A 17,049-nucleotide genomic window follows, 5' to 3' on the forward strand; every position below is an offset into this window, starting at 1 on the left:
CAGTTTGATTGCTCACGTTTATTTGAATAACATCAATAACTATTATTTCTTGTTATTATATATAGTTACTGTTCTTAGAATTCATAGTACAAGGTGCCGGTCACCTTGGATAAACAACTAAAACAACGGCGGCCGAAACTTCACAAGCCTTTATGCACTTGCGGCCGTTTTGCCAGCTAAACATGTAATAACTGCGTCGCAGCCGCCACCGAGTGCGCTCGGCGGTGGGGCTGCCGGCACGCGCGCGGCGCACGCGCACTCTTGATCGCGGTGTAGGCGCTCCCGCGTGCCCTGCGGCCGATGTCTTGGACTGGTTCCTCTGCGACCTTTGATTCTGCGTACTCTAGTGAATCTGTAAACGTGACGGGTGTTGCTCAGACAACTATAGCAGGGGTTATCGGCAACAATGTGTAATAAATTAGGAGCCATTTCTTTCCACAATGATGTCTAGTGTAAAAAAATCAAACATTTTAAATTCGTTTACAATTATTGACGCCCGGTGATGGTGCCGCTGAATGAGAGTAGTCCGGGGAGCGCGGCGCTAGTAGCGCAGGCAGTGGTCGTGGTGCATGGCGTGGTGCAGCGGCGCCGCGTTCTCCTTGTCGCGCGCGTAGTGCTGCGGCGCGTGCGCGGCGTGCGGCGCGTGCGCGGCGTGTGTGGCGTGCGGCGCGTGCGCGAGCGCGGCGTGCGGTGCGTGCGTGGCGGCGGGCGCAGCGTGCGGCGCTTGCGGTGCGTACTCGGGCGGCAGCGGCGGCGGCTCGTACTCGTCGCCCGAGCCGTCCGACGCCTCCAAGTAGCCAAAGAGACGCGCCGCGCCGGCCGCGCGCTGCTCCCGTCGGCGCGCGGTACCGGGAGGCGCGGCCGCAGGCGGTGCGGCGGGCGGCGCCCCCGGCCCGGCCGTGCCGCCAGCCGCCGCGCCCGCGAACGCGCCGCCGCGCCCTGCGCTCGTCGGCACCTTGATGTTTCGGCTCTCGATGTGGCTGCAACGGCAATACGACCCCTCCGGCTAAACATTCTCATGCTAGTGTACTTGTTATTATATATCATTCTAGAGGTGACTTCGAATTATACTATAACAATATTTTCACATTATTGCATTAAAATCATGAAGCACGTTGTGGTTGTTGTTGGCTATGAAATAGCTAATGTTATACGAAAAGTATTAAAATGTTGAAAGTTTCCGACTCGCGACGCAAAGAGCGCGGGCAGCGGGAGGTGCGTTGCGGGGGGGGGGGGGGGGGGCGGCCCTTTGAACTTGTGATTATCGGATTGAGTTGTCACTTCACGGCCGGAGTCTACTTTGGAATAGACGAACGAGGGCAAAAACGACACGCGCGCAGCGCAGCGTGCTGACGCGGTCGCCGCGGGTGCTCCTCCTCCTCTCGCGGCGGTTACGCACACGCGTAGTCAAAGCCGTCCGATGACAGGGGTATATTTTTCTGGAGAATCTATGGCGGTCGATGTAACGCTGCGATTCTTTCAAATGTCATGCAATTGTAAAAAACAAAACGTCATTATGTTTTGATGGTGTTCCATCAATTGGCAACGGATGCTGGTACACAATTACGGTAAGGTACGGCGTGAGATACTGACTGTGCGTCGCGCAGGTGCAGCGCCAGCTGGTGCTGGTCGTCAGCGAGGAATGGGCACTTGGCGCAGGCCTTCTTGTTGTGCACTTTGTGCACGTGAGTGGCGAGGCGCTCGGCGCGCGCCGCCTTGTACTCGCAGAGCGCGCACGCGAACGGCTTGAGGTGTGTGTTGAGGTGGCGCTTGAGGCACCAGTTGTCCACGCCCGACCACGCGCAGTAGCAGCACGCGTAGCGCCGCTCGCCCTGCGCACACGCCGCGTCGTTAGTGCACCGCGCGCCCGGGGCCGGCGCCCCGCGACCGCGCGCCTCACCTTGCGACGTACCGGGGACGACGTGCCGGCCTTGTGCGGCGCGGGCTCCGCCTTCGCTAGTGGCGCGCGCTCCAGCTTGACGGGAGGCGCGCGGCACTCGGGCGCGGGCGCCGGTGCCGTTAGCAGCGCGCTAGCCTCGTCCGCTGCCGCCACCGCCGCCGCGGCCGCCTTGCCGCAGTAGTGCGCACCACCCGCCGCCGCGCCCGCCTTGGCGCCGCCGCTGCGTCGGATGCGGTTGAGGTCATACGGCTGGTCGCGGTGCATCCGCAGAAAATGTTTCTTGACATGGTCCGCACGGTTGAACTGCTTCTGGCACAGGTAGCAGTGGAAAGGTTTCTCGTCGCGGTGGATGTTCTCGTGGCGGGAGAACAGGTCGCGTCTGTCGGTGGCGTACGGGCATGCGCTGCAGGCGTAGCGTTTGCCGGCGTCGCCCACCACTGCGCCTTCGCCGCCCGCGTCCGGCACCGAACCCGGGCCGCCCGCGCCGCTCGCCGTGCCCGCCGCGCTCCCCGCGCTCCCCGTGCCGCCGGCCCCACCCGCGCGCCTCTCCGTACGCGCCGCCTCCACCTGCCGAGCGAACAGATCGGTTTGTGTGAGTGCAGTGCGGGGCCGCCGGATGCTGCAGCTCGCGACGGGGCGCACCTTGCTCTTGAGGCGCTGCAGGTAGCGCGTGAGATCGTCCAGAGCGGGGTTGTCGCGCAGCAGGTGATCGGCCGCGGCGGGGTCGGAGTGGTGGTCGCGGGCAAGGTGCTGGCGCACGGCGCGCGCCCAGCCGCTCGCGAACCCGCAGCCGGCCAGCGGGCACTGGAAGGCGCGCGCCTGCGAGTGCGTACCCAGCCAGTGCTCAGCCACTCGCGCCAGGAACCCTACGCACTCGCAGTCCGCGCACTTGAACAGCCGCTGCGCCGGGTTGTAGGCGGCCACGCGCGAGTGCGCCCACGCCAGCGGCTCCTCCGCCGCCGTCCACCGGTCCTCCGCCGACGGGTCCGTGCGCGGCGTAAAGTTGGCCTGCAGGCGGACGCGAGTGTCGTGAGTGCGCGGAGGGCCAGGTGCGCTTCCCCGCGTCCCCCGCGCTACCCGTGTCACCTCGCAACACCCACCTGAAGGATGCCGGGCGGCGGGAAACCGTTCTGCATGAGCGCAGCGAGGCCCCAAGCCGTGATGTGTTCCTCGGGTCGCAACTCGTCATCGGGCAGCTCGCGCTCGCCCGGAAATTCCACGCCAACCATATTGCCCACGCCCACGCCCACGGCGGCTTCCTCGCCATATAGCTTTTTAGTTATCTCTTTGAACATGTCCTCGCAGTCCATCGTCAGCGACGCGACGCCGGCCGGGCCGCCGCCCGCCTCCATGCCGCGTTCGCCGCTGCTCCGCGCTCTACCTCACGAGGCTCTGGAATGGTGCGAGTAATAATGAGTGCGGTGAGAGGGCTGAACTGGCGATCGTTCAAAGGTTCTTATTTCGTGCTAAGTGCCGACGATACCTCGCTGGATTTTATTTCGAGCGGAATGTAATTTAAGGTCTTTGGTAAAATAATGGGGAGAGGAGGTTGTTGAGTATTCCGCTAGAAGCATATCCGGGCGGGACGCGATCAATCGGCGGGGGACGCACGAGCACGCGGCGCCCCGCTCGCTGCTGCCGGGGCGCGGGTGCGATCCAGCGAGGTACGTCCGCGAGCGGGCGCGCGGCCCCTTCCCACCCCGTGCACCGCCCGCTGCAGCCTGCAGCCGCACCTGCTCGGCGCCGCCGGCGGCCGCCTACTGGGCGCGAGGCGGCGGCGATCGATCGCGAGGGGGCGGCGCCACCCGGTCGCGTGCGCCCCGCGCGCCGCGCCCCACCCCCGCGCCGCATCGATCCGCGGTCGCGTCGCGGGGACCGTTTCGGAGTTCTTTATTCGCCGTCGCAAGACATCAGCACGAGCGCGAGGCGGCGCCCGGCGACTCGAACTACAAGAGCTGCTTCGCGCGCGGGGCACTGCGACTTATAAATTCCGTTTCGCCGTGGCGGGTGGAGCGCCGACCGCGGCCTCCCGCGACCCTCCATGACCTCCCATGTCCTCCTGCAACCTCCCGCAAAATCAGATGCACCTCCCGCCATTCATCAAATCGAGTTTCATTAACCGGGCTCTCTGCGTAATGTCACCCTAACACGAATTCTGGGACTGCTTTGGGAGACTCTAAATGGAGTTTTGTGGACGCTTTCTCCCTCTAAGGTCGCTATGTCGCGTAGTCCAGGATGACTCGGCGACCGCTCGTCGCCCTCTGGTCGGGACGGGCGGGGTGTGGTCGCGACCGCGGCACGCCACACAAGGCTCCATGCCACACACGGGAGGCGGTGGCTCCTCTATATTCTCCTTTTTTAAATTATCTACATGATTAGTTGGACACGACGTACGGAAGTGTACTGGAGAAGGTACACCGGTGTCCGCAAAGACTAGTCGTCTTTGCTCGCAGCGCGGGCGCGACTCGAGCCGCCATTTTCCTCAAACTCGTCGTTGTTCTCGTGCAAATCGGCGTTGACTGTGTCTGGGACACAAGAATCTTCAAAGTCGGTCTCCCAGTCCTTCACGCGAATTGATTCAATATCACGAGAAGCCGCTACCGTGCTCCACCTGCCTCCGACTTTTTCGCAAAACCAGTATAGCGATCTCTGCGGCTCGGTCTGTCGGTCAGTCTGCCGTCGCACAAGACTCCACGGTGTTTGCTTAATTTTAGCCAAATATGCGTTACGACAATTTAATTCCACTAAAATGTTATGATCAATTTTGTCGTTTTTGTTCTCACGGCCCTGACAATACCCTGAAATAACAATAAAAACAGGACTTAAGAATCCCGAAATTAGAATATTTCAGATGGACAGTTTGGGCATTTGATTGATATGGTCTGTGTTCATATTTCCTCACAAAAATGTTGCCTTTACGAATTCTGAACATTGATATGCAAGCTTCTCAGTTTTCCTCCGAGCAGCGGCACGGAGAGACTCGTTAAGGAGTATCAGACTCTCTACGGAGAAAACTGGAGCGCTGGGTTTCCCGGAATCTTGATTGAAGTGCTTAGTTCATTGCAGGCACTCTTCCTGTCGAGCGCGGCCGGCGCAGCACGGAGACCTCCCCGATGCGCAGTAATGTTACGGGCGCGCCCGCGTCACATTCAGGACGCTCAAAGGAAGGTGCTAATTTCGAGATTAAGTTTTCTGCTTTTCGTTCAGGGAGACCTTTCATTTGAACGTTACTTTCAAGAGTATGTTTCCCAACTGCAGCTAAACTTTTAAGGCAACGTGTTTTTATGTTTACTTTTATCTCAATCAGACAACATTCGAGCGTTTTTCCAACTCCATAGTTTTGACCGATTTCTCCTTATTACCTAAGTCCTGTTTAAGATTCTTAAAACATTGATATGATAAAAGTTATTGGAAAGTCGTCGACGGCAATTTCCCCGCGTATACTTTGAATACCTTTAATCGCCATTTCATTCATCATTAACTTAATTTCCTGTCTTACAAAACGAGCTCGGGATGTTCTCTGCCACGCAAGCGTCCGTGCGCTCGTGGCCACCTCGCACGTCCTCCGTACCGGAACTTTCAGTGCGCTCGTCAGAGTTTCCAGGCAAGCGCGCGCTCGGAGTGGCGCCTTGTTGACGTACAGTAAAGTTGTCGCACTCGGCAGCCGCGACGGGACACTCGGCACTTTTAACTGGATTCCGATAAACACAAACGACATTGTCTTCTGTCCATTGACTTGTCGCGCAGCGCACGATGCGGACGAGACAACTAAAATGAACAATTCCGGGCGTGCTGATGTCTGCCGTTCGGCGCAGCGGAGCCGAGTCTGTTCGACAAATCACAAGCGCGGGGGCTCTTTATCAGTTGCGCGTCTAGGGGTGGCTCCAAAAAACTGCAGCGCGTCAGGTGTCAGATGGACACAGAGATGTGTCGGTCTGAAGCTGTAGGGTCTGGTAGGCGGAAATGGTACATTAGTGAAGAATGTTCAAAAATTTGGAATATTATTCTATGTGTTTGTTATTCGTTAATAATTTGAAGTTGTCACCTCGGGCGGATGTCGCTCTTTGTAAAGGGGGACCTGCTGATGTCCACGCAAAGCTATTTATTTAGTAACGCTGCATGTTAGCGTTCCATGTGTCTAAATTAAAATTTTAACTAAAAATATAAACGCATGAAATGCCACATAACACACATAATTTGTAGTACAGTATATAATATATATGAATGACGAGGGATCGTGGAAGCGTGCTGTCGGTTCAGCGGACCTTTGTTTTTATAACAAACATCCCGATGCGCCCGCGCGCCGGCCACAGCTGTTTACATCGATCGCCCGGGAGGAGGACCCTGGCCTCGGTCGCGTTCACAAGCTAGGTGTCGTCTCACGCGCCGGGGCCAATTTGAATTTACCATACACAGCCACAATTTTTATATCGCCTCGCACATCACCCGTTGGTGAGGTAAGCGTTGAACAAATATTATAAAAACATCAATATTAAGTAGCGTTCAGCTATAAGTAAGTGTTCAACATTTTGTCTGTGTTCATAATTCCATTATTATGTATCCCTCATTGTTTTTAATTTGTTTACTTCTTTTTTTTTCTTTTACGATGCTTTAAATTTTATTCTGACAGTAAACGATCACATCAACTGCTTTTGATTTCTTCCCTTCCTTCGTCGCGAGCCATCTCGGGGTTTACTGTCAGCGGAGCAAATTTTATTATAATTGAGACATCTATTCACAGATGCGAGGTTTGTAATTAAAATAACGTTCGGTCATTGAGGTTGGATCAATTCGTACCTCGCCCCGCACGAGCACGTCCGTCTTCTATCGGCGCGCCCAGTGCCGGAAGATCGTGCGGCTGCTTGCCACCACCACCGGGAGAGCACCGAGCTGCGGTGTAAAATCAGACCAGGCCCTCTGCCCACTATCCTTTTAATATAAATATATTTTTTGTTCTGTTGCCGACTTCGCTGCTTGTTTTCATCTTACCGCCCATAGCCAGAAACGGTACAACTTATCGTCGATCTCAACTTGCAACTAAGGAACTCAAACAAAACAAAGTACCTGATCGCTCCTTAAATGCTGTCAAGTCTAATTGCTTATGAAATTAAAACTGAAGCGTTTTTTAAAATATTTTTTACCTTAGGTTAATATAAACGAAAGATTAATCTGAGTCAAAATCTATTCAAATTGTCAATCTTTAGTTTTGATGCCGTGCTTGAGTCTGTGCGGCCACGCTTGAATCGCTGCAAGCACCATATCGATGTCTATTACGTTCACTGCTCTTCTTCAGGATGACTTCAGGCTCTCCAGAATTTTATAATGCACACTTTAACCACCGAATTCTGGCATACTTTGTAATTCGAAGGATAGAGGTAATGGAGGAGGGCCAATGCCCACGTCCGATGAAGTCATTTTCAGATATTTCGACGTTCAAAATGAGTTTGTACTGTTCGTCTTGTGTGATTGCAGCGACTTTCTCACTGGGCTCTCCTTCTCTCTCACACCCTCGTAAATCAAAAGCCGCGCGTCGTGCGGAGCCGCGGTCGACAAACCATCGCTCGTGGCGGCGACGACCGCATTCAAATCTGCAAATAGTGTTGTACTCGCTCTGTACTCTCTCTGTACTCTGCAGAACTTGTAGGTTCATATTGAAATTAATTTTTAATTATCTGTAAACAGGACATCGTGGTGTTCGCTTCTGCCGTGCAGTTTATTGTCTTCAATGGCTGGGTGAAAAGGTGACCTATTTTTTTATTGAAGCACACAGTCGTTGTGCCTCACTGATTACCTTTTAAAGTTTAGGACGGCAGTACTTACAAAGTTTAAAGTCTCGAGCAAATCGAAAATCATGATTGGCCAGTGATCAATTCCTGCTACCCGCTCCTATTAAACACCACATCATGGAAAATTAATAAAATCATATAATTTAGTGTCATAGTACAGACTAGCCATAAATACCGTTGAAATTGAACCTAAAAATACATAACATTACATTACAATTAGAATTTTGCCACACTAATATGAATACCTGTAGAGTTTTTTTTATTTCGCGGGTCGGCGTTAAAAATGTTTTGATATGAAAGCGGAGCGCGGCGGCAAACGGCAGCGGACGGCTGCGGCAGCGTTACACGACGCAAACGCGGAGCCGACTGCCATTCCAGAACTATCCGTGCGCCTGAACAGTACTCCGTCTGATGCAACGCTCGCACTGGAGAGTTTCTTTGGAGACGTACCAAGCTTTTCGAGTAAACGTTTCTGACCCGCGCAGCCCGAGTATGGAACGATCTGCAGACTTCCTTATTTACCGAGAATTATTACCCAGGTCTAGCGGGTCAGAGTGAATAGGCACCGACGGAGTCTGCTTGTCTCATCTTTGACCACATCGTCGCCTTCTATCAGGCAAGTTGGTGCTCAAACCCTAACAAGAAAATGTTTAAAAAATTGTCAGTTTATGACAGCAAACGACGTGGCCTTCTTGGCCGATCTTATGGTCATACTGCTACACAAGCTTTCCATCAGTCAGCCGGGTGCGACTGGATATTGTCCTACTTCGGTGGTGCTAATTGTCCAAGTGTGAGCGAGCCATATTTTGTGAAAAACTTGTCAAAACATCGGTACGAGTGTATCAGGATACGACTCTGGGGAGATTGGTTGAGGCGATAGGCTTTTTTGTTTATGAAACACGGTGTTGTTGAATTAGTTTTTACCTTGTTCTACAACCAGAATTAGTGCCACCGACTAGACTCAGCACCGGATTGCATCAGAGCTGAAGACCGACCGTTATCTATTGGACCCCAACCCGCTGGATTATTATTTATGGCCAGTTTCAAAGACTAAGGCATATTCTAAACGCCGCGATAATTCTAGTCCCTGAAATAGTCCATAACGTTGGCAGTAGAGAGTTCTCCCGCTAAAAGAGTGCGTGACGATAGCTGGTTTCAACACGCGACTGCAACAGCGGACTGCTGCCCTCCCGCCACACGCGGCATCGCGACCGGATGGGGTGCCCACCCTAAGCTTTCATTAAGTGGTCCGCGGCGACGGCGGGAGCGCGCCCCGTGCCGCTGCGACAGCACGGCGTGGCACAGCCTTGTTGTTGCAAAGCAGGGGCACATGTACGTGCTGCACGACTCCAAACGACATTGTTCCTTACACAATAGCTTACGTTGTGGCGCGGACGAGTGCAGATACTTTCAATTTTCGGTTCCGGCTGCAGCGCGCAAGTGTCGCGCGAGGGAGCACACGACCGCCCGCTCGCCCGCCCGCCCCCGCACGCACCGCCCCCGCACTCACATGAATTGAGATTGTAAAATACATGAAAATACTTATATCGCTTTGGTTCAAGCCGCAAATGATTTTACAACTTTCAGAATATGTACGTACAGTGCTTAGTGATCGCCATTGTAACAAAATTAAATGTGAAATAATTGGCTGGCGCTCTGCTCGACGAAACCGTTAAGCAATAACTTGTTACAAGTACCGTACAACAATGTTATCAGTTTTTCATAGATTTGTTAATGAACAAAAACGCACGCGGCCCGGCGCCGACTCGCCGCCCGCGCGCCCGCCGCCTCGCGGGGATCGATAGCGCGCGCGATGGGCGGCGCCGCGCCCGCGCGCTCTGCCGCCCGGCCGCGCAGCCGCCGCGCCGACCGCGCGCCCCGCGCACCGCCCGCGCGTCCCGCAGGTGAGCCGGCCGGCAGCTATTAATACGCGCGCCGACCCTCACCCACTACCCTCCAATCCGCGGTTATTTTCGCGCGGCCGCGATTGCGTCGCCGCGCCGCAGCGCCATCTGCGCGCCTGCGCGCCTGCGCGCCTCGCCGCCAGTGCGACGGCCGCCCGTGCCGCCCGTGCCGCTCGTGCCCGCTCGCGTCTCGTTCGAGCCCAGTTCGTTTCGCCTACTAAACCCTGAGTCCGCGCCCGTCTTCCGTGAAATGTTAAATGCTAGTAGATAAGGCCGCTCCCCGCGGCAGTGCGCTGGCCGGCGAGTGCACGCCGCACGCCGCGCGGGCTGGGCCGGCGCGGCGCGGGATGGGCCCGCCGACGCCCCGAGCCGCAGCGGGCGCGCGCCTCTGAACTGTCCCGCGCACCCGGCGGCGTCCGGCGGCACGCTCCCGCGACGCGTCCGGCGCTTTGCTGATGCCCGCAATGTAGGAGAAATGTTAAAAGTGGCACGCGGTCTGTTAATGGAAGAGGTAACCCGGATACATGTGTAGTTGTATAGTCAGCAGTGCAGGGCCTCCCCGTGCGTGTTCAATGTGCGCGCCGGGCCGCGCCGGGCCGCGCCGGGCCGCGCGGTGCCGGAGCGTGTGCGTGCGTGTGCGTGCGTGTGTGTGTGCGTGTGTGCGAACGTGTGTTTGTGGATGTCAATGATCCCGTAGCGAATGATACGCGAGGCAATGCAGTTCTTGTGGTGGTTGCAGATGTGCAGCCTGGCAGCGCTGGCGCGCGGCTGCCGGCCGCCCGGCAAGCCCTGCTGCCTCTGCTGGTGCTGCTGCTGCTCCTGCTCCTGGTGCGTGATCACCTCGGGCCCCTCCTCCTCGCTCTCCGCGTCCCAGCTTCTTCTTTTCGTATAACTTACTTAATATCAAAGACTCGTACATTCCTGTTAGACGAAGCCCAAATAATGTTACATACCCGTGTATAGTACGAAATTAATTAAAACAAACAAACCCGTCCGCTATTAGTTGCTTGTTATCGAATAAGCAAAACGGCGCTCAGCCCAAAATTTTCTGAAGGAATGCGGTTAGATCTCTGATGCTCGACGCGGCTGTCCCTGCTCGCTGCCGCGTGACGTCTGCTATACGCCTGCCTCTCGACCGCCACCAGGCCCGGCACAGATCCGGCACAGACCCGGCACAGGCCCGGCACAGGCCCGGCTCAGACCCGGCACAGGCCCGGCACAGACCCGGCACAGACCCGGCCGAGCCGAGCCGTCGGGGTGTCGACATGACGAAGTGCTGTTGGGCTGCGAGCTGGCCGTTTTGTATATATCGACTAGATAAAGTTAAATTAAAAAATCTGGAATAGTTGTTTAATTAGTTGTTTAACTGTGCGTTTTCTGTTGCAGGGCTAAGTGGTAAGTGTCGTTCCGCGTCCTTCCCTCTGCGCCTACCGCGCCCACCGCGCCCAACGCGCCCACCGCGCCCAACGCGCCCACCGCGCCCACCGCGCCTACCGCGCCCACCGCGCCCACCGCGCCCAACGCGCCCACCGCGCCCACCGCGCCCACCGCGCCTACCGCGCCCACCGCGCCCACCGCGCCCAACGCGCCCACCGCGCCTATCGTGCCGCTGCTTGTCAAGTATTCGGAACGCGCGCCAGGCGCAGAGTCGCCGCGCTGCGCTCGTATTCGGTTATGTGACCGCGGTGAGTGTTCACGCAGTGGAAACGACGCCGGTTGAAGGATCGCGGGGGCGGTGCAGCGTGTCTTCTCTCTGGAGGCGCCGAGCGCAGGAGCAGCCGCTCCCGGTACTTTGTTGCAGATTGGAAAAGACGTGTTTACGATTTGCTTTTTAAGTTTTCACGCGAATTCAATAACTATCAATTACCGAGATCCGCGTTGCTTCGGTTCCGCATTTTCCGGACACTTTGTGTGAACGGCCTGTTTGATTTTCTCGATTTCATCATCATCGAGTGCGCCGGCCGATTGACAAAATTTACAAATCATTCGAGAAGAGGGGGTGTAACGCGTGTCGTGGTGTGCCGTGTGTTGCAGCGTCGCGGAGCGCGGCGCCGAGCGCGGGCCCGCCGCCAAGCTGCGCCGACCCGGGCCCCACGACCCGCTGCTCGTCGACGGGGACGCGCCGTGAGTAGCACGCCGCGCGCACACGCGCACACACGCGCCCCCATACCTACACACGCGCCCCCACACCTACACACGCGCACACACGCGCACACACGCGCCCCCACACCTACACACTAGCACACACGCGCCCCCACACCTACACACTAGCACACACGCGCCCCCACACCTACACACGAGCACACACGCACCCTCACACCTACACACGCGCACACGCCTGCGCCCAAAGCATTCATTCGCCTGCGCCCCTTAGTGTTAAAATCTTTACCAGCGGCAACACTGACGCGTGCACCGCGCTACGACACACATTTTTCAAGAACAGCGCTTTCCCTGTGAACACAATATTGCGTTGTGCATTGTAACGTCGCGCGCAGCTGCATCCGAACAGTTGTTTATTTTATTTTCTTATTTAATAATTAGCGGTATAAATGCAGCCATTTTAAAGTTTAGGAACCCTTGCCTTATGCCTTCGGACAATAACGTCCATTTGAAAAGAATGCGAACCTGGGAAACTACACTCGCTGCTGGGTGTAGCAACGCACGCCGGTGTCCTGAGCTCTCTGCCGCCTGTTCTATTAACACGTGTATTGAAAATGTTGACAACGCCACGTTTTTATTGCATTTATGTCCTACTCTTGTGTGGTGTCACAAGATGATCGTGCGAGTATTGTGTCTGTATTACAACACGAAGTGCTCATAGGGCGCACCTTTTGAAAAGTTAAGCCAAAAAGTCTCCATAGTAGTGACCGGCGCTTGCCCCCGTGTTGGCTGCGTTTAGTTTATATTTGACCTCCGGCCACAAATTTAGAATTTGGAATGCTCGACTCCTCGGTCACGCGCGTCTTACTTTCATTACAATTATTTGCTGCACAGTTAGCACCGGCGCGCAACAAAAACAACTGACGACGCGATAAAATTTCAGAGAAACAAATTTATCGCAAAATTATTTTATTTGTCATACAAAAATGATCATCGACCACACGCCACGGACGGCTGAGACGTTTCGATAGGTTTTGTGTTATTGCACTACATTTCCCCGCACAGTGATTGCGCAAATGTGTATGAGTTGCGTACGAGTTGCCTCTGTTGATCTGTTGTTGATGATACGCGAGTGTGAGTTGCATCACGCACGTCCTCGGCTGGAGTGCGCCTGTCTGGCCTTTCGATTACTGTCAAATTGCACTTTGCTGCTACTGGCACCCGCGCGGCCGCCCAGCGTCCGTAGTTACGATAATGTCGCATTTAGTCAACAAATCCACATTTGGTCGCGAACTATTGCTTGTCGTACGTAGCCCGTAAGGCTTACAATACCGAACTAAAATCTAAATACCGGTATTTGATATTCGAAATTTGAAATACCGGGAGACCGGTATTAAAACCGGTATTATCAATAAAAAAAATACCAAGTATATTTTTACTTACCTCACTTGTTATATTTACTTACAGCAGTACAACAAGTAATATATGAAATCCCATAAATATTATTCTGAAATGAGTAGAAATTATTTATTTGATTACATAGAGAGTAGGAGTAGACAGTGTGCCGTATGAAGCTTGAGTGGTGAGGAGTGGTAGGTGAAAAGAAAACAGCAACTCGGCAACAGAAGGAAAATGTATTTAAATCACATGGGTAGTGGGCAGAAGGCCTGCTCTGATTTTGCATCGCAGCTCGGTACTCCCCTGATGGTGGTGGTAGCCAGCCGCACGATCTGCCAGCACTGGTCAGGCGGCAGCAAGTCGAGAGCAGAGAGCGCTGGTAGTTCACAGAATGTGTTCGTTCCGGTGCAATAAATTCGGTGATATAATTTCAACCTCAATGCTCGTAGGTTATTTTAGTATATAACTTGCACCTGTGAATAAATGTCACAGTTATAATATACATATATAAATATATGTACAATTTGCTCCGCTGACAGTAAACCCGGAGATGGCTTGCGATGAAGGAAGGGAAGAAACCGAAAGCAGTTGGTGTGATTGTTTACTGTCAGAACGGAGTTACAAAATGTAAAGCGTCGTGAAAAAAGGAAGAGATGAACAAATAAACAAATTGAAAAACAATAAGTAATACATAATGGACCTATGAACACAGACAAAATGTTGAGCTCTGGCTTATAGCTAAACGCTACTTAATATTAATGTTTTTGTAATATCTGTTCAACAATAACCCCTTTGGGGTGCACGCTTCCACGATCCCACGCCACTTGAGAGGTACCGTTCCTCGCCAAGGGTTCGACAATTTTTTTTTGTTGTATTGCGATTTATGAGATGTTTCTCGTGTTTATATTTTTTAGGTTAAAATTTTAACTAAGATTTATGGGACGTTAACTTGCAACGTTACAATAGATACAAAAAAAAACGTGTAAGTAAAAAAAGTACATAGTAAATTGTATGTTACAGTTTGCATATAACAGGCTCGTATGGCGTTATATAATAAAAGAAGCAAAAAATATAATTAAATAGAAAGTATTTATGAAATAATATTAATAACTTGCGTTTCGTTTAACAAAGTATGCTCTTTAAAACACAAACTATCAATCGCTTCATCGTCAAGCGCCAAAGCCGCCGAAAAAGCTCTCTGCTGCTGTTGTCCTTAGACATGTCGTTTAACAACCGGCTTTGCATTCACGTCAACTGCCGGCAGTAGCACCCGGAGCTTTGCTTGCAGGAGTCCTTCGTTAACCGTTATCTTTTCCATTGATCCGCACGCGCTGCAGTCCCACGCTGGAGGAGATCCACGGCTGGGGCCAGTCCTTTGACCGCCTCATGAGAAGTGCAGGTAATTCTTTTAACATCTACTGAATACTTTTTATATGAGAACGTGTCGAGCACGAGCGACTGAATGTTTGCAGCCGGGCGTAAGGTGTTCCGCGATTTCCTGCGCGGCGAGTACTCCGAGGAGAACATCATGTTCTGGCTCGCGTGCGAGGAGCTCAAGCGCGAGACCGACCCCGACGCTGTCGAGGAGAAGGCGCGCTTCATTTACGAGGACTACATCTCGATCCTGTCGCCCAAGGAGGTGAGCCGACCGCGCCCCTCGCTCCCTCCGCCTCCTCCGCTCCCTCCGCCCCCTCCGCCCGACTACTTTAATAATTACGTCACAAGCCGCTGAATCTCGGCCCCGCGTGCAGGTGTCGCTGGACTCGCGCGTGCGTGAGACCGTCAACCGCAACATGGTGGAACCCACGCCGCACACTTTCGACGAAGCGCAGCTGCAGATCTATACGCTCATGCACCGCGACTCCTACCCGCGCTTCGTCAACTCGCCGCTGTACAAGGCGCTGGCGCGGCTGTCTGCGGGCGAGCCTGCGCCCGTCGCGGCCGACGCGCCGTGACGCCGGCCCGGCCGACGCGCCGTCACGCCGGCTCGGCCGACTAGCCGTGACGCCGGCTTGGCCGACTAGCCGTGGCGCCGGCCCGGCCCGCGCGCTCCCTGTGGCTCCTGTACATACTTTTACTATTTATTAATTATTGAACGGTTACTAATGTAAATAGACATTATGAATAAGCAGAATAGAGGCTGCTCCGCCGCCGCCCGCACACCGCTCTCCGCTCACTCAAGCACCACCCTCCGCCCCCACTCCCGTGCCCGTCCTGCGCTCCTCTCGCCGTCTCCTGTCCCGCTCCGCCCGGCAGATCCCCGAGTACGCACAGCGCCGCTCGGCGCCTCTAGTTAGAAGCAATAAAGGTGGACCAATTAAGTTTGCCAGGAATTCAACGAAACGATACCACTGTGTGATTGCGTTTCACGCGCTCAAGGTCTCACTCCTGCGAAAGGTGTCCCGTTGTAGTTTACTCAGAAATGTCACCGTTTCTCGATTTCGGTCTACGTATAATTGTGTTGAAGTAATAAAATTTTATATACAATACTCGTAAATCAGTAATCTGGTGGTTTGTTTCGGTCGCGCTCGAGCGCCGGCCGCCGTCCCGCGCCTACACCCCCACCCCCACCCCCACCCGACTGCACGCCGCACGCCGCACGCCGCGCGGCCGCCGCCGCTCCGCACGAGCGCGCCGGCAGCTCGGCGACGCCCGATGCGCGCACGTCGCCGCGCGTCTGCGGACCCGTGGTCCCGGGCGACGGTGCATAATAGCGAACCTTTGGAAGGCACAGCTGAACTGAGTTTTACTTCTCATATTAGGTTATTAGTGTACGCTCATAGTGGATACTGTTGGTTAAGCGTTGTCCTCTGCGGACGGACATCGTCCGCGGCGTGTCGTTACAGGACAAACAAAAATGTTTTTCAGTATCTCATTTAATAGAGAATGCTTTAAAAGTACTAAGTCGCGATTATCGACATTGTAAATAAATAAATAAATCAGGACTCTCCTAAAAAAGTTTTTTTTTTCCGATAACGGTAAAAATGCTTACCCGGGCGCACGAACTCCGTGATGTTTGTAAAGTTAGCGCAGTGCTAGGAACAGTCGCACCGATTGGACGAAATGCTTTCATTCCGAGTTTGGTGATCGCACCGACGAAGCCCCGCCGGCGGCGCGCGCCGCGGTGACGCGACGCACGCGGGCTTCATCGCGACGCGGCCAACTAACGCCCGACGTTACTCGCCCAGCGAATGTCAGAAAATAAATGGAAAATGTAGCCAAATTTCTACAGCGTAGAGATTGTCACTACATATAAATTAGCACAAGTGCATAATAATGAAATATAAATAAACTGTTTAAAAATATTTTTAATTTGTATGTAAAACACGAAAGAAGTTATTTCCCGACCGATCTCTACTTATTGAATACAATATGCAATAAAATATTAACTCATGGGTTTATAATATTTTACCTGCTTTCAAAATTAATAACAGAATCTAGTTATTGAAGTCCGGAAATTTTTACGTTACATCGGTGCATGACCATGTAAAGCTCGGCGCGGACTCTACCGAGAGTAAAGCTGCGCCCGCACACGGAGGACTCCTGCGCCAGCACTGCTCGCGCGTGCGCTGGGAGGGCGTTGTGGACAAACAAGGAAGACATCATTAAATTATTAAAAAAAACACTGAAACAAAATTTAAAAGCACAAAAAAAGTTAGTTTAGTTAATTTTAGTTTAAGGTTTAAGTTAGGAAATAGTTTACAAAGAGACTAGAGTAAGTCAAATATCTAATAGATTCAGGCGTTACTTTGCGGAAGTCCGTCCTAAATAAGAAAGGGACTTATATATAGCTACTTCCGCTATGCAGCAGTAGTCGTGTAAAGTAGAAATAGCTCTGTTGATGATCTCGGATTCTTTAATTTGTCGTCTAATTTAATTATTTATAAATGCAAAGGGATGATTAAATTAAGTGTAAAGCAGTCTTTCTGTCTTTTCTATGTTTAATATCACCATATAAAGG

The 17,049-nt window shown here is 53.4% G+C and overlaps 2 protein-coding genes across 2 annotated transcripts; one reads left to right on the plus strand and one right to left on the minus strand.

Annotated features, from left to right (window-relative positions):
* Positions 1 to 17: 17 nt before the first annotated feature.
* chn (charlatan) lies at positions 18 to 9,182 on the minus strand. The gene is made up of 8 exons (XM_068773682.1): positions 9,069 to 9,182; positions 3,001 to 3,292; positions 2,543 to 2,908; positions 1,901 to 2,467; positions 1,594 to 1,832; positions 734 to 980; positions 485 to 616; positions 18 to 352 (listed from the first exon to the last, which is right to left on the minus strand). Exons 2-7 carry the CDS (start codon positions 3,250 to 3,252, stop codon positions 542 to 544), a joined length of 1,746 nt encoding a protein of 581 aa, XP_068629783.1. The 5' UTR covers positions 3,253 to 3,292; positions 9,069 to 9,182; the 3' UTR covers positions 18 to 352; positions 485 to 541.
* A 532-nt stretch (positions 9,183 to 9,714) lies between these two features.
* Positions 9,715 to 15,661, plus strand: Dhit (Double hit). Its single transcript, XM_068773650.1, has 7 exons — positions 9,715 to 10,101; positions 10,330 to 10,418; positions 10,977 to 10,985; positions 11,625 to 11,714; positions 14,426 to 14,487; positions 14,561 to 14,727; positions 14,840 to 15,661. The coding sequence occupies exons 1-7, from the start codon at positions 10,066 to 10,068 to the stop codon at positions 15,041 to 15,043; spliced, it is 657 nt and encodes a 218-aa protein (XP_068629751.1). The 5' UTR covers positions 9,715 to 10,065; the 3' UTR covers positions 15,044 to 15,661.
* Positions 15,662 to 17,049: the final 1,388 nt, after the last annotated feature.

Source organism: Battus philenor, unplaced genomic scaffold, assembly GCF_028537555.1.
Source record: "Battus philenor isolate CCGP_79_NKW_IND1 unplaced genomic scaffold, ilBatPhil1.0.hap1 SCAF_11, whole genome shotgun sequence".
NCBI classification, from domain to species: domain Eukaryota; kingdom Metazoa; phylum Arthropoda; class Insecta; order Lepidoptera; family Papilionidae; genus Battus; species Battus philenor.

Coding starts and splice junctions, on each gene's coding strand:
- Dhit (XM_068773650.1), top strand. CDS start 10,066: ATGTTAAAAGTGGCACGCGGTCTGTTAATGGAAGAG. Junction 11,715..14,425: donor CTCGTCGACGGGGACGCGCC/GTGAGTAGCACG, acceptor CACGCGCTGCAG/TCCCACGCTGGAGGAGATCC. Junction 14,488..14,560: donor CCGCCTCATGAGAAGTGCAG/GTAATTCTTTTA, acceptor GAATGTTTGCAG/CCGGGCGTAAGGTGTTCCGC.
- chn (XM_068773682.1), bottom strand. CDS start 3,252: ATGGAGGCGGGCGGCGGCCCGGCCGGCGTCGCGTCGCTGACGATGGAC. Junction 2,909..3,000: donor CGCCGCCCGGCATCCTTCAG/GTGGGTGTTGCG, acceptor GTCCGCCTGCAG/GCCAACTTTACGCCGCGCAC. Junction 981..1,593: donor CTGCACCTGCGCGACGCACA/GTCAGTATCTCA, acceptor TTGCCGTTGCAG/CCACATCGAGAGCCGAAACA.